The following is a 25,344-nucleotide window of genomic DNA, read 5'->3' as shown; positions in this document are numbered from 1 at the left end:
AAAAAAAAAAAAAAAAAAAGATTAAGAAAAACCATACCATTTCTTTTATCTTTTCTTTTTCTTTCTTTGTTGTTGTTGTTTTTTTTAATAATGTATTTTTTTCTCAATCACATGTAAAACCATTTATAAATAATCTTTAAGTTCCAAATTTCCTCCCTCCCCTTTCTTCTCTTTTAGAAGGCAGTTTGATATAGCTTGGACATATGCATCTGTGCAAAACATTTCCATATTAATCTTGTTGCAAAAGAGAAAAAAGACCAAAAAAAGAATATTGAAAAAGTAGGGGAAAAAAAAGTATGCTTCAATTTTCATTCAGACTTCATCAATATTTTTTCCTCTGGAGGCAGATAGCATTTTTCATCTTAAGACCTTCAGAATTGTCTTAAATCATTGTATTGTTGAGAATAGTTAATTCATTCACAATTGATCATAATACAATATTACAGTTATTGTGTACAATGATTTTCCTCTTTTCTAACCAAATATATGTTTAACTCTTTAGCTCAAAATTCACCAATAAATTCCCTTTTTTGTGTTTATCTTCTACAGGTTTCCCCACATTTCAACCAACTTAATAAATCACTTAATAAACATTTAATCACCAACTAGGTTGAAATTAAGCATAATACTTCACAAGAAAAAAAAAATGTCATTTAGTAAAATAGGATTTCAAGCTTTCATAAAGAGAAGACCAGAATTGAACAAAAAAATTGATCTCCAATATCAAGACTCCAAAGAAGCCTAAAAAAGGAAAAATAAAACAAAGGATTCAATGGAGCTGAATTGTTTGTATCTCTCCATGGAAAGATGATATTTATAATTCTTAAAAATCGTACCACTAATAGCACAGCTAGAAGGAATATATATAGACAGAGAGTATAGGGATAAGGTAAATTGGAGGAAATGACACAAAAAAATTAATTGACAAGAAAAAGGAGTACATGGAGTAAAGAAGGTAGAGGGAGGTAGAAGGGGTAAATTATTTCCTATGAAGAAGTGTAAAAAACGCACTAGAGTGGAGGAACAGTGGGAGGGTGAACACTGGGTATTGCTTGAACCTTACTTCCATCTCTATTGGCTCAAAGATGAAATAATATGCATAATCAGTTGAATATAGAAATCTATATTACCTGATAACAAAGGAGGAGGGGAGGGAGTGACAGGAGACAGGATAATCCTAGAGAGGCAGTAGATTGAAACAAAAAAAGGTCAAAGAGGGAAAGGGTGAAAGGAAAGAAAGGACAAATGAAATATATAGTAATCATAATTATGAATGTGAATGGTATGAGCTTGCCTATAAATAGAAGAGGATAGCAGAGTAGATCACAACTCAGAATCCTATAATATATATATATTGCTTACAAAAAACCATGCTTGAGGCAGAAAGAGACACACAGAATAAAGGTGACTGGAGCAGAAACTATTATGCTTCAGCTAAAATTTAAAAAAAAAAAAAAAAAAGGGCAGGGATAGCAATCCTGATCTCACACAAAGCAAAAGTAAAAATAGACCAAATTAAAATATATATAAATTTTTTTTACCATGTTTAACATAGATTACTTGCCATCTAGAGGAGGGAGTAGGAGGAAGGGGGGAAAAATTGGAACACAAGATTTTGTAAGGGTCAATGTTGAAAAATTAGTATGTTTTGAAAATAAAAAGCTTCAATAAAAAAATAAAATATATATAGATCTCGCTAAAAGGTACCAAAGGCAATGAAATAATATCAGTATTATATATATATAAGCATCAAATGGTATAGCATCCAAATTATTTAAAGGAGTTAAGGTAGTTATAGGTCCATCCAACAAGAGATAGAAAGCATTGCAAAAGGTAAAATAGAAAATTTTAATTATATTAAATTGAAAAACTTTTGCACAAACAAAACCAACACAACCAAGATTAGAAGGAAAGCAGAAAGTTGGGGAAAAAAGAAAAGCAGAAAGCTGGGAAACAATCTACAGTAAAAATCTCTGATAAAGGCCTTCCCAAATATATGGCTGCTTGGCTTTAATGAAACATCCTTGGTTTTACACTTGACAGACTGCAACTATTCCCATTCCTCCTCCTTTGATTTCCTCAACTCCAAAATGAATTGGTTGCACTAGATCATCTCTGTGGTATCTCCCATTTTAACATTCAATGACGGCAAGCCATAATAAAGGAATTCATCACCCCTCTCTTAAATTTAGAGCTGGAGAAGAATTTTAGAAGTCATCTAATCCAGCACTCCTTTTTTATTTAGACTTTTTATTGCAGATAGGTGCCAGCTAAGTGGCTTGGTGGGTAGATACTGGGTTTGAAATCTGAAAGACTCATCCTTCTGAGTCCAAATCTAGTCTCAGACACTAGCTGAATGACTATGGACAACTCATTTAACCTTGTTTGCCTCCAATTCCTCATCTATCAAATGAGCTGGTGAAGGAAATGGAAAAGTACTTCAGTATCTTTGCCAAGGAAAACCCCAAACAGGATCACAAAGTTGGAAACAATTGAAACAAGTGAAAAAGAGAAAAAGAACATATGTTTGTTGATGAAGTATAGGGAATAAATACCAAGCAAACTAGTTTGACTGGAAGTGGCAGAAAGGCTGGATCCAAATATTATTAAAGGACTTTACAAATCAAAAGACTTGCTTTTTATACTAAAGGCAAGAGGGAGCCATTGAGTTTCTTGAACTGGTCAGTGATAGAGCCACACTTTAGGAAATTAATTTGCAATTAAATTTAAACTATTCTCTCTTCAAAAATATCCAAACAAAATTTCAGGCAATAAAGGTAGGGAAATGAAGAAGAGAAAATGGATATCGTGGTCTGTACATAAGATCTTTCCTCCTCTCTTCGGTTCTAGATATTTTTTTCTTATTGGACTAGAGTTTACTATCTCTTTTTTTGGGTAACAAACAAAAAAACAACTATGCTCGACTTTAAGATTTACAAAACATTTCCCCCCAGCAACCCTTCGAGCTAATTCCTAGAATTTTTACTACCTTTTATTTTGCGGACAGAGAGATAAGATTGGTTAGTAAAGCATACTCTGGGGCAGTCTTTCTACCTGCTGTATTTCAGCATTACAAGTTACATAATTTTCTAATCTAAGGGATACCAAGGCAAAAATAATTCCTGCCCTCAGGGGAGGAATGAAGAAAACAACATGCAAACAACTAGTACCAACCAGATTTTTACTGAGTTGATGAAATAAGATTTCTGTAGGCAGGCACTAACTATTTTTGGGGACTGACCAAAAAAGGCGTCCAGATGAAGGTGAATTTTCAAGGCATCCCCGAGGGCTAAGGGGTGGAGAAGGAGATGGAGATCTTTTCCAGACTTGGGGGAGAGCGGATAGAGGAAAAAAAACAGAGTGCCGAGTGTGAGAAACCCGAAGGCAGGTATTGTTGGATTGTAAGATCGTGGATAGGAGAAAGGTATGAGAAGACTGAAAAGGGGTAGAGGAAGGAACTGATTGTAAAGGGCTTTGAAGGCTGTGGGTTTTATATCCCGGAGGTAATAGCAGGTGCGATGACTTGGTCAGCTCTGTGGAGGATGGATTGGAAAGGGGTGAGATAGACCATTGTGGCAGACGTGACTTGAGGGGACCAGGGCTTTACCGGAGCAGCGCTGAACGAGAATAGGTAAGATAGTGCAAAGGTTGATAAGACTTTGCAACAGATTTAATGAATGGGTTGAATTTAAGAGAGAAGATGAGAATGATACTGCTGTTGTTAGCCTAGGTGCTTGGGAGGATGGTGGGACCCTCCACACTAATACAAAAGTTCAGAATGGGAGGGAGGGAGGGAGAAAGAAGATAAATTCTTTTTTGAACATGTCAAATTTGAGACCCAGCTCTTGTTCAAATCGATACTGGTATAGCTTCCGGAAAATGTGGATCATCCTGAGGTTCCACTCACAATCTGTGACTCCCCACAACCAAACCCCTTTTCCTAACTCCATTCCGTTGTATATGTTGAATCTTGTTACTTGAGGGCAGGGACTAACTTTTGTTTTTGTAGTGGCCACCACATAAGTTGCTTAATAAATACATGTCTGCATATTTATTCGTTCCAGTATTCATTTAATTACTCCTTTCCTGGGCTCTACGGTAAACTGCAGAGCTAGGTCTCCAGATTGTAAACCCACTACCTCCCTAAGAAGTTCGGTGAGCCGGGGCGATATGCCCGAAGGTACACAGTGGGAGCTGCGTGGGGATTATTAGGTTTGCCGCTTCCAGAGCTCTGGGCTTCTAAGGAAAGTGATGTGATTTATATGGTTTTGCCACTGATGGGAAAAAGCGAGCATTTCATAAATATGTATTGGGAAATACTTAGCAAATGAGTCGAAATAATAAAAATATGTCAGAGTAAACAACAGCTATAAATATGTCACTCGGTAGAGGAATTAGTGCTTTATGATCACAAAATACCCATTGCCTTACCGGGATAGAATTACGGATTACTTGCACAATGGGTGCATTATTGAGTTCCTCTAACCAATAAAAAAGAAAAACTGCATTGACTGTTACAACTAACTCGGGGAAGGGCTAGTCCCTGGGGAAATGCACTTCTGAGACCTCTCAGCCTAGATAATATGCAAATCAGTAAGCAGCCTTCCAGAGATTTAGCTACTTACTATATATAGAAAGAGGATGCAGAGTTAATGATTTCCCCCAAATAGCTCTATTAGGGGAAAAAAAAAAAGCATAACTCTTGGGTCCAATGGGTGAGTTAAGCACACCCTTTCTTGGAAAGAAGTCAGGTGCTCAGTTCTTAGGTAAGCTATTTCTTCCAGGAAGACCATCTGATGATTTGGTCTTTGCCCCGCCAGGATAGTGGACCTGTGACTTTCTGGAATTTTAGGTAACGCTCAGAGGAAGGAAGATGTTGCCTATCACAGGTATTCCCTGTTCTTTTTACAGGACTGGGAAGGTATGAATGAAAATTCATCTGGATAATGAGAAAATGACAGTTTTGAATTTTAAGAGACATATGGCCAGAGATGGTAGTGGGGAAGAGAGAAAGTAAAGATTTAAACCCTGACTACCTGCTATCTGGGGGAGGGGGTGGAGGGAAGGAAGGGAAAAGTTGAAACAGAAGTTTTTGCAATGGTCAATGTTGAAAAATTACCCATGCATATGTTTTGCATATAAAAAGCTATTAAAAAAAAAAAAGAATTAAACCCTGGGAGAAGGAAACTAAATGGGGCTAGAATTGTCCCAAAGGCGGGACACAATTACAAAAACAACCTGGCTCGAGAAAGTGGGACGTATTGAATTCAGGTAAGGTGCTCATTTGAAGATCATTATGTATTGCTTTGTTAATTATTTAATAATAGCACAGAATTACTCTGAGAGGTATAGATGAGTAAACTGAGGCATGGAAATTAAATTAACTAGAAGGAACGGTTCAGTTTTATCACTGTATGTATGGTTAGGGTTCTGTTGAATTTGTTGAATCAGTGAATATTAAACAGTGAATAATTGGTTTTCATGGATAGGAGACAAAGGAAAGTGTAGATGGATGGGTTAATGCAGTGATGACGATGTTCAGTGATGAACTTTTCTGGGGTTTTCTTCACGAAGATACTAAAATGATTACAAATGAGGAGGCTGAGGAAAACAGGATTAAGTGACTTGGCCAAGGTCACACAACTTGTAAAATTCTGAGGTTAAATTTGAACTTAGGTAATTGAGCTTTTTGGACACCAGGCCCAGTACTCTCCACTGTGTCACCTAGCTGCCTGAAGGATTAATGCAAATCCATTCCTACTAGAAAAAAGGCATTTATTTTTTCTAAGTGAACTGTAGTGGTTAGAAGATGAGTAGTGTTGAAGTCTAGATTTGGGGTACCTAAATGAAATTAGGGTTTAGTTAAAGTCTAGTGGCAGGTTTGGGGTACAGGGAGTCAAGCAAAGCTCCCCTGCAATCCCCTTGGATTTGGTGCAAGGGTACGGCGCTAAATGGAGTCTAGTAGCGGTGGAGTCCCCAATAAAAGCGTTTATTGGCCCGAGAGCTAGATTGATAAAAGAGGTTTATTATTGGGTAAGCAAGGTTAAAGTATAGGTGAAGGTAGGGATAAGGAGGGCACTGGACGGAGGGTCCAGTGGACAGAAGATCCTCACATGACTAGTATGTTTGGAATTTCTCCCTTTTATAATGGGAAATTTAGCTCGAGGGACTTTTGTTGTAGCTCCAAAGTTGGCTCAGATCCGGGTGGGGCTGGGACTGGTCAGAGCTTCTATTGGAATTCAAAGGGACCAGGATTTGTGAGTTAAAGGGTAATTTATACTATTAACTAGGAGAGGGTGGGAATCTAGAAAGGAATCTTTCCCACGTCATGTAGTACCAGCTTTGGAATGAAGATCAGAACATGGGCATTTTCAATTAAATATTTATTAACTTTATTTCTGATAAGTAGCTACAAAAAGAGACATCTATAGTTAGAGTCCCTAGAAATTTATCAATCAACAAGCCATTAAGTCCCTACTATGTGCCAGGCACTATGATAACTTCTGGGAATATAAATAGAAGTAAGAAATCCCTGCCTTCCTTGAGTTTACATTCTATCAGGGGAGTTAACTTGTACACATATAAATATGAAGTCATTTTGTTTGAAGAAGGCATTAAAACTAGTTCATTAGTTCCTTGAGAGCAGGAACTGTTTTTTGTCTTTCTTTGGTTCTCCAGTGCTGGGCAAGGTCCCTAGCAAATACTAGGTGTTTAATAAATGCTTAATGTTGATGGCTGACTAGCTGCTGGTGGGTATGTTACTCAGACTGTGAATGAAGTTAGGAGTTTGTTGGGGCAAGGATAGCAAACCCCAGGTGTGGGGATAACCATTTTGCAAAGGCATGGAGACCGGAGATGTAGTCTCGAATGTGAGAACCGGTGAAATCTATTGGAAATTAGAATGTGTGAAGGGAAGTAATGTACCAGGAAGGCTAAAATAGAGGTCAGAGCCTAGTTTGGAAGGACTTTAAATACCAAGCATAGGAGTCTGTATTTGATGATTTGATTGTAGAAAATAGAAAAATAGGTCTGGAGTTTATTGAGTGGGGAGGGGTTGGGATTTGGTTGCATGTGTGCTTTTAGAAAGATTGTTTTGGCAGCTGTGTGGATCATGATCTGGAAAGGGGAGAACCTTGAGAAAGAAAGGCTCATTAAGGAGGGTATTCCAATGGTCAGGGCAAAAAGTGATTAAGTCTAAAACTAGGGTGGAATAGAGGAAGATTTGAGAAGTGTTGAAGTAAATACATAAAGGAGGTAAATCTTGACAATCAATTGGATGTGGAAGATCCACATCCAATTCTTGCACTGCAGGCACAAACCTACCAGAAAAAATTTTCATTAACTTATTTTTGTTCTAATCTAAGAATTGTTCTATCTGGAAAGGGGAATGTCCACAATGATGGAGTCCCCTTGTACCTTTAGACATATCTATAAAACGCATGATTATTGTTGTTGTTGCTTAGTTGTGTATGACTTGCTTATCCCATTTGGAGTTTTCTCGGCAAAGATACTGAAAGGTTTGCCATTTCCTTCTCTAACTTATTTTACAGATGAGGAAATTGAGGCAAACAGGTAAAGTGACTGGTCCAGAGCTAGTAAGTATCTGAACTTGGATTTGAACTCAGATTTTCTGGATGCCAGGCCTGGCACTCTGTCTATTCGGGCTACCTATTCTGAGTAAGTTACTTCTCTTTGCCTCAATTTTGTCATCTATAAAATAGGAATAATAATAGTTCTTACCTCACATAGTTATTGTGGGGATCAAATGAATTAACATGTAAAACACCTTGTAAATATTATATAAATAGTTGCTATTATTTATTAATGTAAGACATTTTAAAAGAAACATTTACAGGAATTTTGAACAAGGAAAACTTATGAAACAGTTACATCACTCAGGGTAAGGTACCATTTAACATTTTGCTTCATTAAACAGTTTAATTGTTCCCTAATCTTTCCTATACACCCTTATGGAGTCATTTTCCTAAAACCATTCATTCCTTCTATGACCACTTCCCTCGACTTTCCACTCCAAACTAGTCAAAGGTGAATTTAATAAAAAAAGACCTGAGAAAAAGGACTGCTTTTAGGTAGGTGGTTATGCTAATCCCTTCTGTTGATCGAACAGGCATTGACTGGAACGACAGAAATATCCATATTTCCTTTTCAAAGAGGGTTTACTACCTTTGATCCTTTGGGGAAGGGGAAGTAGAGCCTTACCTTTGATTATTGATGTTTCACTCACGTTCTTAATTCAAAGAGAATGTGTTTAAGAAAAAGAGGAGCTGGATTTTAGTGGAAGGCATGGTTTCCTGAGAAGTTTGATTAAGTACTGATAAAGTTTTCTTCAGGTAAGTTTGGAAAGGGCTTTGGCTTGAGAAATATTTATTTCTTAACATTTTTTTCTGCTGAAACTAAAAAAAAAAAAGAGAGAGAGATTTTAATAAGCTTAAAGGGTGAGGAATTAAAGTTGAGAATCAGAATGCCCAAGAGAACAATAGTGCCTTGGATTGAAATAAGAATGTTCATGGCATGGATTCTGTCAATATAAAGTAATTATTAAATAAAAATTTAAAATAAAAAAAAATAAAAGAGAAGAGATTCAAAAAAAAAAAAAAAAGAAATAAGAATGTTCAGAAAAGGGGTGGGGTTGCAAAGGTCACTTTTGGTTATTGTGAGCTCTCTAATTGAAATCCAATTAGAAATACCCAAAGAGGGGGACAGCTAGTTGGTGTAGTGGATAGAGCACCAATCCCTGAAGTTCAAGCCTAAATTCAAATCTGGTTTCACAGAAACTTAACACTTCCAGGCTGTATGACCCTGGGCAAGTCACAACCCCAATTGCCTCAGCAAAAAAATAAGTAAAAAATAAAAAAGACCTGTCCAAAAGCAGCTGTGGCATTCGGATTAGGGATTAGGAAGAGGAGAATGTTGGCCATACATATTTAGTCAAATCAGCAAGCATTTATAAAGCACTTATTATGTGCCAGGTACAGTGCTAAATGCTACAGTACAAGGAAGGGCTAAAGATAGTCCCTTTTTTCAAGATTTTTTTGATCTTTTTGATCATGGTTTGATTTGATACATTTAATTAGGAAAAAAAAGTCCATGAAAACGACTATATACAAACAAGATGTAGAGATGTGAACCTGTTTCAATCAACAGAATGAAGGCATTAGAATTAAAGGGATAAAGAAAAGTCTTCTTATATAGATGGGATTTTAGTTGAGACTTGGGGAGGAGGTAGAGAGTAAAAAAAGCTGAAGTTGGAGTGTCTTATTTAGGAAATAGCAAGGAGGATAGTGTCACTGGATTGCTCTCGGCCATTGTGGGAAGACTAGAAAGATAAAGGGGGGACAGGTTATGAAGGGCTTTGAACTCCTAAGAGAGGATTTGATATTTGATTTGGAAGAGGGTACAGAGACACTGCGGTGTATTGAGGTGGGGCTGGCTTAGTAATACTTGAGGAAGATCAGTTTGACCACTGAGTGGAGGAGGATCTGGAGTGGAGAGAGACTTTAGACAGGCAAACTTGCCTGAGGCTGTTAGAATGGTCCAGATATGAGGGGATAAGGGGCCCTACATCAGTGTAAGGACCCGAGTTAGAGAGAAGGGGGTGTATTTAAGAGATGTAAAAGTAAGTAAAATTGTAAAATTTGATGTAAAATTGATGGGACTAAGCAAAGGATTGGATACTGATAGTATTAGGGGGAGAGAAAGAAAATGGAGAATTGAGAAAGACCCCTAGGTTTTGAGCTTGGAGATGGTGATGCCCTTGACAGTGATGGGGAAATTAGGAAGAGGATACAGTTTTTAGGGAAAGATAATGAGTTTTAGTTTAAATAAGTTGAGTTTGAGATGTCTGTGTTATATGCAGTTCAAAATATCCATTAGAATTCTCTCTTAACTCCAATATCAAATAGGTGGAAGAGAGGACATAATTATACCTGACAATTATAGTCTATAGTCTAGCAGACTAGAGATGATAATTTAATCAATGGGAGATGAGAAAATTAATAAATGAAATAGTATATAGAGAGAACAAAAGAGGGCTCATGACAGAGCAGCGTATCTCAGATTGAAGATCCAGCAGAGGGTACTGAGAAGAATCAGTTTGACAGATAGGAGGAACTAGGATAGAATAGTGTCATAGAACATTAGAGAACAGAGACCTCAAAAATTCAGAAAAACCAGTCCCTGCCCTCAAGGAATTCAGTCTAAGGAGGGAAACAATATTAAAAGAACTGTGGACAAACCAGATATAGATGGAATAAAGTGGAAGAAGAGATTAAGATTAATTAGGATTAAGAATTCAGAAAGGCATTTTACAGAGTATTACTTTGGGCAAGAATTGAAGGAAACCAGGAAGTGGAGGTGAGGAGTGAGAAATTTGCAGGTTTGGGACACAATCGATGAAAATGTCCAGAATTGGGAGATGATGAAGAAAGTAAGTAGAGGCAATGAGAGTAAATGTATCTAGCTTTGCAAATATGGATTCCCTGTTTTCAGTGCACAGTTGTAGTTATGAATTTGTACTTTATAATATTACCTATAATTCTATTTACACATAATTATGCCAGATAGATGACAGATAAATCTTTATTAAACTTATGTGCCAGGCAAAGTTTTATTTTTTTAAATTTTATTTTATTTTATTTTTTGCTGTAAAAGTTCTTTTTTTTTTTTTTTTTTTTTTTTTGAGTCAATGGTGCTTTATTTTTTTAAAATAACTTTTTATTGACAGAACCCATGACAGGGTAATTTTATACAGCATTATCCCTTGCACTCACTTCTGTTCCAATTTTTCCCCTCCCTCCCTCCACCCCCTCCCCCAGATGGCAAGCAGTCCTTTACATGTTAAATAGGTTACACTATATCCTAGATACAATATATGTGTGCAGAACCAAACAGTTTTTTGTTGCACAGGGAGAATTGGATTCAGAAGGTTTAAATAACCCGGGAAGAAAAACAAAAATCAGGCAAAGTTTTAAATGCTGGGGACACGTGGCTTCCAGGATTTTAGAGTCTAGCAGAGGTGACAATACATAAAGAGAAGCTAGGAAGACTTATTTTGGAGTCATAGACTGAGCTTTGCTGAGGCAATTGGGGTTAAGTGAGTGACCCAGAGTCACACAGCCAGGAAGTGTTAAGTGTAATCGTCTGAGATCGGATTTGAGCTCAGGTCCTCCTGACTTCAGGGCTGGTGCTCTAGCCACTGCACCACCTAGCTGCCCCCTGAGCTATTCTTTTAGGGAGCATGGTGCTTCCTCAAACGGAAGTGTGGAGAAGGAGTTCAGTTACTGGAGGAAGAGGAGGCTGCAGGGTTGAAAGCATTGTCTGACTGTGGTTACCCCACGTAAAGGTGGAATTGTCTGGGAAAAGTGCTGACCTCTTCCTTTCAGAGATACAAACCCAAGATTACTCGGTAAACATAAGCAGTAAGGCTTTAAGAGTTGGGATATAAAACCTCAGATTTAGAAGTACGGTGGTACAGGTTTAGTAGTCTAGGTCCCTATCCATGTTACATATAACATCCCTGACAATCACCCCCTTCAAACTAGATTCTAGTAACTCTAATAGTTGTGCTCTCTGAAGCAGATAGTCAAACTGTCCCAACTCTACCCACAAACCTCCTCTTTTTTCCTTCTTTTTTTCCTTTCTTTCCTTCCTTCTTTCCTCCCTCTCCTTCCTTCCTTCCTCCTCCCTCCTCCCTTTCCTTCCTTCCTCCTTTCCTTCCTCCCTCCCTCCTTCCTTCCTTCCTTCCTCCCTCCTCCCTTTCCTTCCTTCCTTCCTCCCTCCCTCCTTCTTTCCTCCCTCCCTCCTTCCTTTCCTTCCTTCCTTCCTCCCTTTCCTTCCTTCCTTCCTCCCTTTCCTTCCTTCCTTCCTTTTCTCCCTCCTCCTTTCCTTCCTCCCTCCTCCCTTTCCTTCCTTCCTTCCTCCCTCCTTCCTTTCCTCCTCCCTCCTTCCTTCCTTCCTTTCCTCCCTCCTCCTCCCTTTTCTTCCTTCCTTCCTCCCTTTCCTCCTTCCTTCCTCTCCTTCCTTCCTTTTCTCCCTCCTTCCTTTCCTTCCTTCCTCCTCCCTTTCCTTCCTTCCTTCCTTCCTTTCCTTCCTTCCTCCCTCCCTCCCTCCCTCCCTCCTTTCCTTCCTCCCTCCTTCCTTTTCTCCCTCCCTCCTTCCTTCCTCCTTCCTTCCTTTCCTTCCTCCCTCCTCCCTTTCCTTCCTCCCTTCTCCCTTTCCTTCCTTCCTTTCCTCCCTCCCTCCTTCCTTTCCTTCCTCCCTCCTCCCTTTCCTTCCTCCCTCCTCCCTTTCCTTCCTCCCTTCTCCCTTTTCTTCCTTCCTTCCTCCCTCCTTCCTTCCTTCCTCCCTCCTCCCTTTTCTTCCTTCCTTCCTCCCTCCCTCCTTTCCTCCCTCCCTTCTTCCTTCCTCCCTCCCTCCTCCCTTTCCTTTCTTCCTTCCTTCCTCCCTCCTCCCTTTCCTTCCTCCCTCCTCCCTTTCCTTCTTCCTTCCTCCCTCCTCCTTTCCTTCCTCCCTCCTCCTTCCTTTCTTCCTTTCCTTTCTCCCTCCCTCCTTTCCTTCCTTCCTCCCTCTCCCTTTCCTTCCTCCTTCCTTCCTCTCTCCATCTTCCCTTTCTACCTCTCCTTCCTTTCCTTCCTTCCTCCCTCCTCCTCCCTCCCTCCCTTTCTCGCTTCACTTTCTGACTTAGCCTAAATCACCGAACCTGTTAAATACTTCCGCTCAGAAAGGCCGCGGTCTCCCCCAGTGCAGGGGGCGTGGCCAGCTGTCTTGACCTACGTCTTGCCACTGGGCCCAGACGGCCCCGGGGAGACCGTGAGGCGGGTGACCTCGCACAGCCCTCCCTCACCTCAGTCCGACTCTCCTGCATGTTACAGCATCACCTCCCTGACGTCACAGCCCTCTTGGAGAGGGAAGGCCAAACAACAACCTTCCAAATGTATCTTATCCCCTTGTTATACGCGGTCGTTAGACTCTCAGCTCCTTGAAGGCAGGGTATTGTCCCGCCAACCAGTTATGTTGTCCAGCTTAAGCCCTGGCCCATCCTTCGCCTGGGGTTTTGGCTCTGCTCCCACTGACCCAAATCGCGCATCCAATGCCTTTTTCCTACCGCCAGGGGGCGGGCGCATTCCGCGACGCCTCTCTAGCTGCCGGCCTCCCTCGAGGCTCTATGGTGCTACTCTGGAGAACGACGGCGGCGGCGGCGGACGGCGCAGGCGCAAGAAGCACTTGAGGAGAGGCGGGGCGATGCGGCGGGCGGGGCGGGGCGGTGCTGCACGATGGGGCGTGCACGGCTGGAGAGGCGGGCCCACGCCGGGCCGGGGAGGAGACTTCCTGGGGCCGCCGGGGAGGATGTCGCCCCCCTCGGCCCCTCTGCCCCGGAGACGCCGCCGCCACCGTCGCCGCCGCCGGCGCGGCGCTTAAAGCGACCCCTCCCCGACCGGGACGCGGAAGCTGGGACCCCCGCCCCCGCGCGGGTGGGGCGGGGGACGGTGGCAGGTGAGGCGGGGACCCGGGGGAGGGGGTCCTCCGCTGCCCTACCCAGCCCCGCGCCCCTCCCCCACCGCCCCCCGGGAACCCCACACATCCCGACCCCCGAGAGCCAGCCCGGACCTTCAGAGCGGCCGCCGGCTCTGGAGTCCGAAGACCTGGCTGCGAATCCTGCTTCTGCCGCTCGCTTCCCGTGTGACCTTGACCAAGTCATTTGCGTGTGCCCTGCCTCAGTTTATCCTCCCTGCAATAATTGGTTTCCAACTGAGACTTCGACAAAGTGCCCCTCCTGAGCTCAGACTTCAGCAAACTGCGTTGCTTTCCCAGAATCATCAAATAGGCTTGGGAAATAGTATTAGCTGACACGTCTCTAGTGCCTGCTGTATGTGCCAGGCTCTCGGCTAATCCCCATAAGTAATAGTGGCTGACCTTTCTGTGGTGCGTGTGCCAGGCGCTGTGCTGAGGGCTTTCATTCGCTCTGAGTATCTCTTTCTATGGCGCCTACTGTGTGCCAGGCGCTGTGCTGAGGGCTTTCATTCGCTCTGAGTATCTCTTTCTGTGGCGCCTACTGTGTGCCAGGCGCTGTGCTGAGGGCTTTCATTCGCTCTGAGTATCTCTTTCTGTGGCGCCTACTGTGTGCCAGGCGCTGTGCTGAGGGCTTTCATTCGCTCTGAGTATCTCTATGGCGCCTACTGTGTGCCAGGCACTGTACTAACCTTTCTATAGTGCCTGTACTTAGATATGTCCTGTGTGTAAGAGCCTTGAGTAGTAATAGGTAACATTTCTATAATGCCTACTATGTGCCAGACACTGTTCTAAAGCACTTCAGATGATAGCTAGAGTCTTTATATAGCGCCTATTGTGTGTCAGGTCGAGTGCTAAAAGCTTTACAGTGACTTCCTTTTTGAATCCCTTACACTCTATCCCCATTTTTAGTTGGGGAAACTGAGGCACAGGCAGTGATTTGTCTGGGATGCCCGAATGGGAAGTCACACAGCAGCCGGTCTCAGAGGCCGCTGGCTGCTGTGTGACTTCCCATCCCTGCTTCTCCCTCTCTCTGCTCCGCTTACACATCCTCCTGGGTGGCCGCATGGTGGAGGGTGGAGCAGCTCGGAGAGCTCTGGCTGCCGCGTCCTCCGAGATCTCAGTTTTGCTCATTTACTCTTGGCATGAGCTGGGCCAGGTCATGTCCTGGGCCAGGTCATGTCCTTGCAGCGTTTCTTGATGTCTGGAAATGAAGGGGATCGCTTTTGACTTCCAAGGTCCTTTCCATTCCTAAATGATGCATCTTGTAAGTCATGTCCAACTCCTCCTGACCCCTTTTGGGTTTTCTTGGCAGATGAGGAAACTGAAACCGAACAACAAACAGTGGAGTGAAATGACTTATTCAGGGCCACACTGAGGCTGGATTTGAAGTCTTCCTGACTGCAGGGCCTGGACTCCGTCCATTGCACCCTCTAGCTATCAGAGCAGGGTCTAGTGACCCAGGATTTGTAAAGCTTTTCCCCCTTAGTGCCTTCCCCCGGAATACCCCCTATTGGTCCTGTCTGCCGCTTGTTTGGATTTAGCTAATTTACTTGTGATCTCTCTTTTGAAGGAGGTCCTGAGTGCTGGGGCTGAGTGTTGCCTTTGTATTATCCCAGTTCTTAAGCACTGTGCTTGGCTTGGAGCAAGATTTGTCTGAATCCTGGCAGCCAGAAGCACTAAGTGAAGGCTAGCCATTATCATTCAGGAAGCATTCGAGGAAGCACTTGTGGCTGCTGAGACACTTCCTGCCCCCTGGGATCTTTCTTTCTAATGAGGGGGAAGAACTCTCTTCACTTCCCCGCTTCCCTCCCACTTGAAGTGATTACATTTGGTGATCTGCATAATTCCTTCTCCACTTAGTTGATTCTCTCCTTTGGACTGATGGGGATGGGGATGGGGATGGAGATGGAGATGCAGATGGAGGTAGATGTGAAAGGGTCTGTGTGTGAGAAACCCAAGTGCTCTTTTCTCTGGGTTCCCTGACTTCAGTTATCTCTGACCTATTCCGATACCTTGAGTTGGATTGTTGGGGAAGGTGCCTTGTTTATGGCTGGAGCTAGAGGTAAGGGGACTTTTTTTCCCTTCAGAAAGACCCTGTCTTTTTTTTTTTTTTTTTTCCTAAAGAATAATCACCACCTTGGAAATCCTAATGCCTGAAATTTGATTTGGATCTTTTTGGAGAATTAAGTTTTCTCTCTCTCCTGGCCTTCTGGACAGCTCTTCTGCCTTTGCTGCTTGCAATGGTGTGTGTGGGTAACTGCCCAGGGAGCGGACTGTGGTGGAGTGGAGGTGACAGGATCAGCCTTCCCCTTCACTGCCCCTTCGGCGCTGGGAAGCAGGGAATGAAGCTGTATGATTCTTAATGCCTGGCTTCCTGGACTAAATGGTACAGACCCCAGCAAGCTTATTCCTTTTTCTGTTTCATCAGTCACTTGAACAGAGCATTCTGCTCTGAGCAAAAACTATGCGCCATTGAGAAAGAATGAGGTGTTAATATTACTGGCACAGCCTTCTCAGCGGGGAATGTAATTGGTGCATCACACGTGTTTTTTCCCCTACTCCCCCTGCTTTGGATTCCATTTAACATCCAGTGTAATGAGGTGATGAATAAACATGCATTGTATCTGCAGCTTGCCAAGCAGAAGTTGGGCATTGCGTGGTTCTTAGAGGCGGAGACCAGTCCGGAGGGCACCTGCACATGCTGCTGCCTCACATGCCCTCCTTCAGCTCAGGCGATGGGTTGCTCACTGGAATGGCAGGGTCTCCCAGGGAAAAAAAAATGAGACAGTGCTGGCTCTTTAACGTCTGCCTTATTGTAAATTCAGCCAGCCCATTTGCTTGTGACTTTTAAAGAGAATTTGTTTGATAGTGTAGATTTTTCTTCTCAACTTCACAGGCATAAGGAAATAGGCAGCTCCTGTATTATTTTGCTGTGAATACTCAATAGTGGACTAGAGAATGTTATTTTTCACAAGATGTAGTCGGGTAGGGAAGGAAAGCTCAATGCATTGTAGACGGGAGAATGTTATTTTCACAAGATGTAGTTGGGCAAGGAAGGAAAGCTCAGTGCATTGCAGACCGGAGAATGTTATTTTCACAAAAAGTAGTGGGCAAGGAAGGAAAGCTCAGCACATTGTAGACTGGAGAATGGTATTTTCACAAGATGTAGTTGGGCAAGGAAGGAAAACTCAATGCTTTGTAGACTGGACGATGCTATTTTCACAAGGTATAGTTGGGCAGGGAAGGAAAGCTCAGTGCATTGCAGACCGGAGAATGTTATTTTCACAAGATGTAGTTGGGCAAGGAAGGAAAGCTCAGCGCATTGTAGACTGGAGAATGGTATTTTCACAAGATGTAGTTGGGCAAGAAAGGAAAGCTCAATGCATTGTAAAGATTGTAAGAGGGTCCAGTAGATTAAGCTGGGTTTTGCCCAAAGAAGGAGTTCTGGGTGTGGAATTTGGGGCTGGCTTGTCAGATGGAACTCTTGTGGCCACTGGTAAGGGGCTATTGGCTTTTTTTGTCTTCAAAACCTTTGTGCCAGGGGGATAGCTGGATAGGAGAAAGGGAAAGACTTGTATTGGGAAATAAAAGGAGGTGAAGTAACAAAAGATGAAGTCAGTCAGAGATTTTAGCATTGGAATGGAAACCTAACTGGCTGGGCTATTTTGTAGCCTCAGGAGCAGACATAGGGCCTTGTTTCTAGTTACCTCAAGGTTCCACTGAGACTTGAAGTGAATTGGAATAGCAGGATTCAATTCAGAATATTAAACATTACATTAGTAGATACTTGATGTATTTTGTATTTCTGGAGTGGCAAATGGAGTGGGTTTTGCCTTCATATAGTTCCAAATTACGATTGTGTGGTTAATAGCAAAAAGCTTGCTTTGTACTTGGAAGAAAAATGTGACTATACTGCAAGACACATTTGAATGTCTATATTTAATTACAGAGACCAGACCCCTCAAAACCTCTGAATCGATCAGCCCAAAAGCTATTATCTTGATCGTTTACATCGGAATGCTAGGTAGTAAATTCTCTAAATTGATTAGTTAATTTAAGCAACTGCTAAAAGAGTAGAATATTCTGAAAAAGAGGGCATGCCTTAGAAAGCTTGGAAATTAATGCAGTTCCAAACTTTCTAATGCAAAGAAAGTTTGTGTAATTCTGACTTAGCTACCTAAAATGCAAATGCTTAGTTGAATGGGGAAAGGAATAAACCTTTATATGACACCTATTGTTGTGCCAAAGTTCCCTTTTAATGTTGTGACCCAGTTTCTCCAATTGTCCTATTTAGTTATGCTGCCTCAGGTTATAACCTTTCCCTCTTAATGTTTGATGAGCTAAAGGTCTACCTCCGTTGCTCTGCCCCAAAACCCCAGGCTATAATCATTCCATCTTAAATGGTTGATGAGGTGAAGGTTTTATATCTTTAGGTTGTAGACATTCCTTCTTAATGTTTGACAGGATAGAGGTTTATCCATTTTAGATGTCATTAGAATACAGTAACCTCCCTCCATTGTGTCATCCTAGGGGCCTCCCCCACCATTAGGTTATCCCCACCTAGGTACCTCCCCCATTATGTCATTGTTCTTGTTAGCCTATAAAAAAGCTTGCTGTCCCAATACCCCGGGCTGGATGTGACTATCATCTCAAAGACTCCATTTGGTCCCAGTATCTCTCTCCATTTAATAAACTATTGAATTGGTCTCTAATCTCTGTCTTGCTCAGTTTCTCCGCATTACACTATGGGAGCTAAGTATTTTACAAATTTTATCTCTTTTGATTCTCACAAGTAGCCTGTGAGGTAGATGTTGGTAATTATCCCTGCTATAGTTGAGGAAATTGAGGCAAACAGTAAAGTGATTTACCCAAGGTGTCTGAGACCAAATTTGGACCCAAACAGTAAAGTGATTTACCCAAGGTATCCGAGACCAGATTTGGACCCAAGTGTTTCTGGTACCTGGCTGACTACGTGGCAGCTACTGTGGATATTTCTTGGTAGTGATGAGCATTTAGAGAACATTTATCTGAAAACTTAACTTTCTCTTTTTCTGTTCATTTTTAATAAATGATTGAGACTCCTATATGCCAACTGGGTACCAAGGATTTTTAAAAAAAGCATTGAAGTTGCCCTTTTACCCTCAAGGGGTTTATATTCTTGGGAGGAAAGGGAGGCCATTTGTAAATTTAGCAAGTATATACCTAAAAATATGGAGTCATTTTTTGAGGGGGGTAGAAAAGACACTAGCTGCTGGAGAATTGAGAAACTAGTGGAGAAGGTTGCTTTGGTGGAAACTGAGGTTCTTAAAGGGTATGCATTAGGAAAGGCTACATTTCAGGGCTGGGGACCAACAGCTGGAAATGGAAGGTCTTTTATGGGGAGCTGCAAACAGGCCAACTGGACAGCATGGATTTTGCATAGAAAGGAGTAATGTATAGCCTCCAAAGGGAGGTGGAGGCCAGACTGACTTTGAGGTTTGTGTGACAGGACTGAAGACAAGTTGATCTTCCTGGGCTTCAATATTCTCATCTGTAAAATGGGACACTTGGATCAAATCAATGAAGATCTCTTGCAGCTCTATATTTTCTTCAGAAGAAAATGTAAAATCTACAACATTATTGGTTGGGCTATTAATTACTCGCTATATATTCATTTTATATTTTTTCTCTTCTATTATGATTGTTACTTAAAGTGTAATCCTTGGTATTTTAGGGAGCAAATGGGAGGATATAGGTAAAGTGTTTTTTGAACCCTAAAGTTATGATCATGAAGTTATGGTTGCTAGCTAGCATTTGTAGACGGCTTGAAAGTTTGCAAAATTCTCTGCCCTTGTCATGATCTCATTCATAGCATAGAAGTCACGTGTGCTTCTTCCTCATTTTATAGATGTGGAAATGGAGATACTGGGTGACCCGGGCCAAGTCACCAGTTAAGTGGCTGATCCAGGGCTCTGGATTAGTTCTGTGCAACTAAGGGCTGTCCCCAAGTGAAGCAGAGGTGAACAGAATTTGCAAACTGAGAATACCATAGAAGTGAATACTGCAATTATCTTGTGTGGCAAAGGGACCAAATTGTGGTCTGCTTTTGTAACCAGCTAAGCTAAGAATGGTTTTTCTGTTTTTAAATACAACAAAACTGTTTAAAAGTGTGAAAACCATTCTTAGCCAGGGCCCTGTAGAAGCCAGACCTTCTACAGCTTACAGATCCCTATTTTGCACTAATTATATTGGTCTTTTATAATAATGATAATTATTTCTTTAGCACTTAAAGGTTTGCAAAGTGCTTTGTATAATAGCACCTATCTTCTGGGTTTTTGTTACAGCCAAGTGAGAGATTTGCTTAAAGGTTTATATAAATGCTAGATAAATAAATATCTCTTTTGGACCACAGAGCATCCTGGAAGATAAGTCTGTTTTAATCTGCAGTTTATAGATGAGGAAAATGAAAGAAAACTAAAGAGAATTGCTGGGAAGTATCTGGTCGGAATTTGAATTCAGGTCCTTTTGAAAACTTTTACTTCCAGTACTGTATCAAGTACTTGGTAACTTGTTATATGCATTCAATCTGTGCCAAACATTGAGGAAAAGTATAACGATAAATAAGAAATGGGTCCTAGTATAGAGCTTGCAGTTTGGTATCTGACCAGACTTGCCTCCCCCAAGGTATATCCAAATCCATATAAAAATGATTGATGTTACATTGTAACTGAATCATATCGGATTGTATTTCTTTTACATTTCTAAAATGATGCATTAAAAACAAAGTAACAAAGTAGAGAATTGTATAATTGTGAATAGGAGAATTATTATTTTAACACAACTAAAGAGAATGGCTACTTTTTTTTTGCAGTTGTAATTTGTTGTAAGGGGAGCATTTGAAATGCATCTAGTTACAAGTTCTTTTGTAACAGGAAATTTTATTCTAAAAACACATATAGTAAAATTTTACTTCTGCCTAGCGGTATCCTTCCCCACTCTCCCAGGGGAAAAAGACCAGTCACTAAATGACTTTTTGATAGACAGCTCTGGTGATTTTGAATTTGGTTATGTTTCATCTAGAGACAGATCAGGATTCCTTTCAGCTGGCTTCCTTGGTCGATAATGATTATAGGTGTACACTATATTTGACATGCTTGAATTCTCTTTCTAAATCATTCCATTATTATTTTTTAATCTTAAGAGCATATAATGCCCAATGTTGATTTACTAAATTGAATCATTTTTCACTAAAGTAATTTATTTAGGATTCCATTTCAGTGCTTTTATATTTTCCCTTTTGTTAATTATTTTAAAGCCAAACACGAACTTTAAGTTTCCTGTGGGAAAAACCTTTTTGAGTTTCTTAATATAGACTTTGCATTAGGTGAAGTCTCATCATACAAATTCTGCCTTCCAGAATTCTGGAAGAAATCCATGTTGCCAAAACCCCCATTGTGTTAACTTTACTGTATTGTATCTGCTCCTGGGCTCAGTGATCTACTAAGTCCCCCCAAAAAAACAAGCAAACAAAAACCAAAAACCAAAACCCTCTACGTGAAAGCAGAACATATGTAGAGACCAAGATATCTATCACGTATCTGTCTGGTTCTGAGTGCCTTGTCTTCTTTCCCTGTCAGATACTGTGTATCTCCTGCCCTTGTGCCTTCCTCCTCCTGCTCTCACTTCTTTGTCCCTGGCCTCCAGGTGTTCTTGGATGTAGAATGGCTCTTTCCTCCCATGGCACATGACTTCCTTCTTGCCTTTCTTCCCTCCCCCCCTACATAAATCAAAAACTGTACCTTAAAAAAGCTGGGTAAGCTAGCATTCTGTCACTTAGAAATGTTTAACCAGCACTTCTGGCCTTTGCTGACATTAATAACTAAGATTCATCATGATGACTGAGGCGCCGAAAGATCCTAACGAGCTGCTTGAAGATATGTTCGGTATGGATCTTCTCCAAGCTTATCTTTATTCCATATTTTTGGGAATTGGAGTACTTGATTAATTCACAAAAGACTGCATTCCCTAACCTCTCCAGGTAACTAAAACTTGGGATATGACACATCCAAATGAAGGCCCTTTTCAGCGGCATATTCTCTCTATGCCATGCATATTCCCTCTTTAGCTGTGAGGAAGAGCTGGGCTGGGGATTCCATTGGACTCTTGAATGACCAGTGAGTGCTGCTGCTGAACCAGCCTGCAGCCTGGCCGGGCCATCTGCTCTGTCTCTGGCAGTTAGGTTGGGACTTTTCACATTAGGAGAATTTTGAAAGGAGCCAAGGCAGCTTTCCAAATTCTTCATTTTTGGATGCCCTTGTAATTCTTAAGTAGATTTGTAGCTTTCCCTGGAGGTTGAGTCTCTGCAGGGGAAGGCCAGTTCATCTCTATCTGTCCTTGGTCTTCTCTTTTGGTTTTTGTCTATGCCCTTCTACCAATATGCCATTGACACACTATCCCTGGACGGAGGCCTTTTCCCGTTTTGTAGAGACCAGGATATTACATGGGTTGCCATGCTTATGTTATTATCTTCTATAGAACAACTGTGTCTCCTGACTAACTCACCTTTTCTGAATGTACATTTCCTGGATGATATCCATCATGAAGCTTCTAGCATATAAATCATTGTGGGATATATCCTGTAACCTCTGTAAGCCCAACAGGTGGCTCTCCATTGCCCTTAACTTTTTTTGGTCCAGATTTGGGATTTCATTGACGATGGGGAACCTCTCTCTACCAATGCGGATAACTAAGTACTGGTTAAGTTCCTGCTCTATGCCAGGCAGTCCCCTTGAGACTAAATTAACATGTTTATCTTGCTTTCCAGAAGCCTGCGTTCTAAGATGGGGAAGGGGAGATGTGTGTATGTGTATGTGCCTGCTCAAGAAATAACTACCAGAAAGGCTGGGGAGAGAGAGGAAAATCAGGAAAGGAGGTACCACATAGAGAAGAGACTATGTGTTAAAGTTGAGTCCTAGAGAAGGGGAAGAGAGAGGTGGATAAGTGTGATCCTCAAATCGGGGGCTGCTTGGGCAAGGAAAGGCACAGAGGTGATGAGAGAGAGAACAGGGCTGAACTCTTGCTTACTCCTGGGAAATGATACATAACGAATTTGGCCCAGCTTCTGAGAGGCTTTAGATACCAAAGGAGTTTAAGAGTATGTATGAAGCCACATATATACAGAAGATTGATTTTGAGTTGTTGAAGAGGTTAGTTCCCGCTGCCAGTCCCTGGGCTATAAAACAAAGGACCAAGGTCACACAGTTAGTGTCTCAGACCAGATTAGATAGATGTGGTAATTGTCTGGATAGAAGTAATTGGATTCTTGGGAATCCATGAGAATGAGATAGAAGAGGACCTAAAACAAAAGCTTTGGGGAATGAAGAAGTAATCTTGTAGAAGATAGCATTTTAGGAATGTGTGATGAGATCTGGTCATCTGGTTAAATAGGAGAAATCATTGCCTCCAAACCAAAATGGAATGTCCTTTATCAAGGGAAATAGCAAGTCTAGATATAAGAAGCTACAAAGCAAATACCATTTTATTTTGGCAGATTGGAGAGAGACAGGGGTAGTGGATCTGGACTGTCAAGGAGGTGAGGCTTGGCTTGGGTTTTGAGAAAGGTAGATATGGGGAGAATGTGTATTTCAGGTGTGGAAGTCAAGGATGATTGTCTTTAAAGGCTCTGACACTGGGATTGGAAGTGTGTGAAGGATGTCAGGTGAGCTGGAATGACTAAAATTTGGTAAGTGTGAAAAACTGGGCTGGAGGGGATTGAGAGATGGTCATCTGAACAGGGAGTGTGTCACCAGTTCCTACACACCTGTGCCAGCAAAACTCTAAAGTTTGCACTAGACTGAAGAATGATCAAGAAAACCAGTGAGGAGATAAGAGAAACCATTTTTTTTCTACTCCAGAGAGTAGCAGCCCCCAGACTTATTCCACGAGGCTTAGGGTCCCTGAGCCAAGTCAAGACAACTAGAGTTAAGAGAGGCATTGATTATAGACTATCTCTTGAAGGAGTTTAGCCAGGAAAGGGAGGAAAGCTAAAGAATAAGACTACCCAAAGATATTAGAGAGGGTCCTAAAAATCTAGTGTTCCAGGTCTCAAAGGTTCACAGGACCAAAAAATCCTGGGTAGAAGTTAGTACAAAAATCTAGGGCTGAACCTATGGCAATTCCAGTCAGAGCTAACTAACCCACCCAAAAGAGGACCAAGAGGAACAGTCTGCTCCTGGCACAAAGCCTTAATTTAGGAACTAAAGCTGGAGAGATGGGAAAAGGAAAACAACACTGCATGGTAACAAAAATGATTGCATAGTTACTTATAGCAACTAAAAGCAGAGATGTAAAGAAAAAAATGGGTTTCCTATAAGGTCTGTGCAGATACCTAGAAGAAAGAAAGCAAGAGCTTAAGAAAATACAATTTCTCAAGGAAAGAATGGGAAAAAGGATAACGAGCCTAGAAGAGAAAAATGGTAAATTACTCAACAATTGGAATTCCTACAAAATAGATTAAATATAGAGGCAGCCAGGTGGCAACAGTGGATAGAATGCTGGGCTTCAAGTCAGGAAGTTTTATCTTCTTGAGTTCAAATCCAGACTCAGATACTTCCTAGCTGTGTAACCCTGGACAAGTCACTTAACCCTGATTGCTTCAATTCCTCCTGTGTAAAATGAGTTGTGGAAGGAAATGGCACACCAATCCAGTGTCTCCGCTAAGTAAATCCCAAATAAAGTCAGGAAGAATTGTACATAACTGAATAGTAACAACAAAGACTAGAAATATTTATCAGTGACTCTATGAGGCATCAAGAAATTTTAAAATAATATTAAAACATTGACAAAAGGAAATTAAAGCATCTGATATCAAAACAACTGGCCTGGATGGAAAACCGTTAAAGAGAATTTAATAATCACTGTATTCCTTTAAAGCCATGGTTTAAAAAAAAAAAAAAAAGAGAGAGAGCTTGACACTATATTTTATTATTACATTTTTTTAATTAACAAAAAAGTGGTTCTTCCCCTATTCCTGTTTACTGTTTAAAAAAAAAAAAAAACTCCCATAAACTAGCAAATCCCTCAATATAACAAATAATGAAAATGAAGTCCCACGTTGGCCATATGCAAGAAAAGATACACAACCTCTTAAGAATAATTTATTCTGCAAAGTTGAATATAAACCACGGTGGTGGGGGATGGATTTTTAATGGAATAAAAAATTTTTGAGCATTTCTGATGAAAAGACTTGGAACTTGGAAATATAAACACAAGAATCCAGAGAAACCTAGAAAGGCAAATGTACTTGAGCAATTACAAGAGGCTGTATGATGATATAGTGCTAACATTTTAAAGTCCAATCCTTTGGTTGTATTTTGAGCCTGTATGTGTGTATATGTATGTGTTTGTATATAGGTTTAGATATGTAGATAGGCATGGATATCTATAGACCTATAAGATATTGGCTCAAGATTAAAGAGAAGCAGGGGCCAGTCTGCTGCGGAGACTAGATAGCATGGGTGACTAACATTGAGCCATAAACAAAAGTTTGACTAAATCTTAATAAAAAGTGTTGGTAACTCTCGTGTCAGCCACTGCAGGGATCCGATTAACCCAAATTAACAGAAGAACAGGTAAAGTGTGTTTAAGTATATCATTCATCCAATACAAATACAGAGAGGGGAGTTGGCTTTGTCAAGAAGAGCCAGACACCTCTTCACCAGAGACTATGGAAAATGAATGGAGATTTAATGTTCAAATTGAGAGAAAGAAGGAAATGGCTTCTAATTTCTTTGTGAAGGAAGGTCCTTAATTGAAAGGATTGGAAGTCATGAGAAG

The 25,344-nt window shown here is 41.2% G+C and overlaps 1 protein-coding gene across 2 annotated transcripts in view; it reads left to right on the top strand.

Annotated features, from left to right (window-relative positions):
* The first annotated feature begins 4,864 nt into the window (after nucleotides 1–4,864).
* RFFL (ring finger and FYVE like domain containing E3 ubiquitin protein ligase) overlaps nucleotides 4,865–25,344 on the top strand; it is a 73,251-nt gene continuing 52,771 nt past the window's right edge. Inside the window, exon 1 of one of the 2 annotated variants that reach the window (XM_051992424.1) lies at nucleotides 4,865–4,889. In XM_051992424.1, coding sequence (XP_051848384.1) covers nucleotides 4,874–4,889 — 16 coding nt within the window. In that variant the 5' untranslated portion in view covers nucleotides 4,865–4,873. Of the gene's footprint in view, nucleotides 4,890–13,407; nucleotides 13,513–25,344 lie in introns of those variants that run through there. The other variant, XM_051992428.1, reaches the window with a different exon arrangement.

Source organism: Antechinus flavipes, chromosome 4 (assembly GCF_016432865.1).
Source record: "Antechinus flavipes isolate AdamAnt ecotype Samford, QLD, Australia chromosome 4, AdamAnt_v2, whole genome shotgun sequence".
Classification (NCBI taxonomy): Eukaryota; Metazoa; Chordata; class Mammalia; order Dasyuromorphia; family Dasyuridae; genus Antechinus; species Antechinus flavipes.
This window is presented reverse-complemented; position numbering and strand designations above follow the sequence as displayed.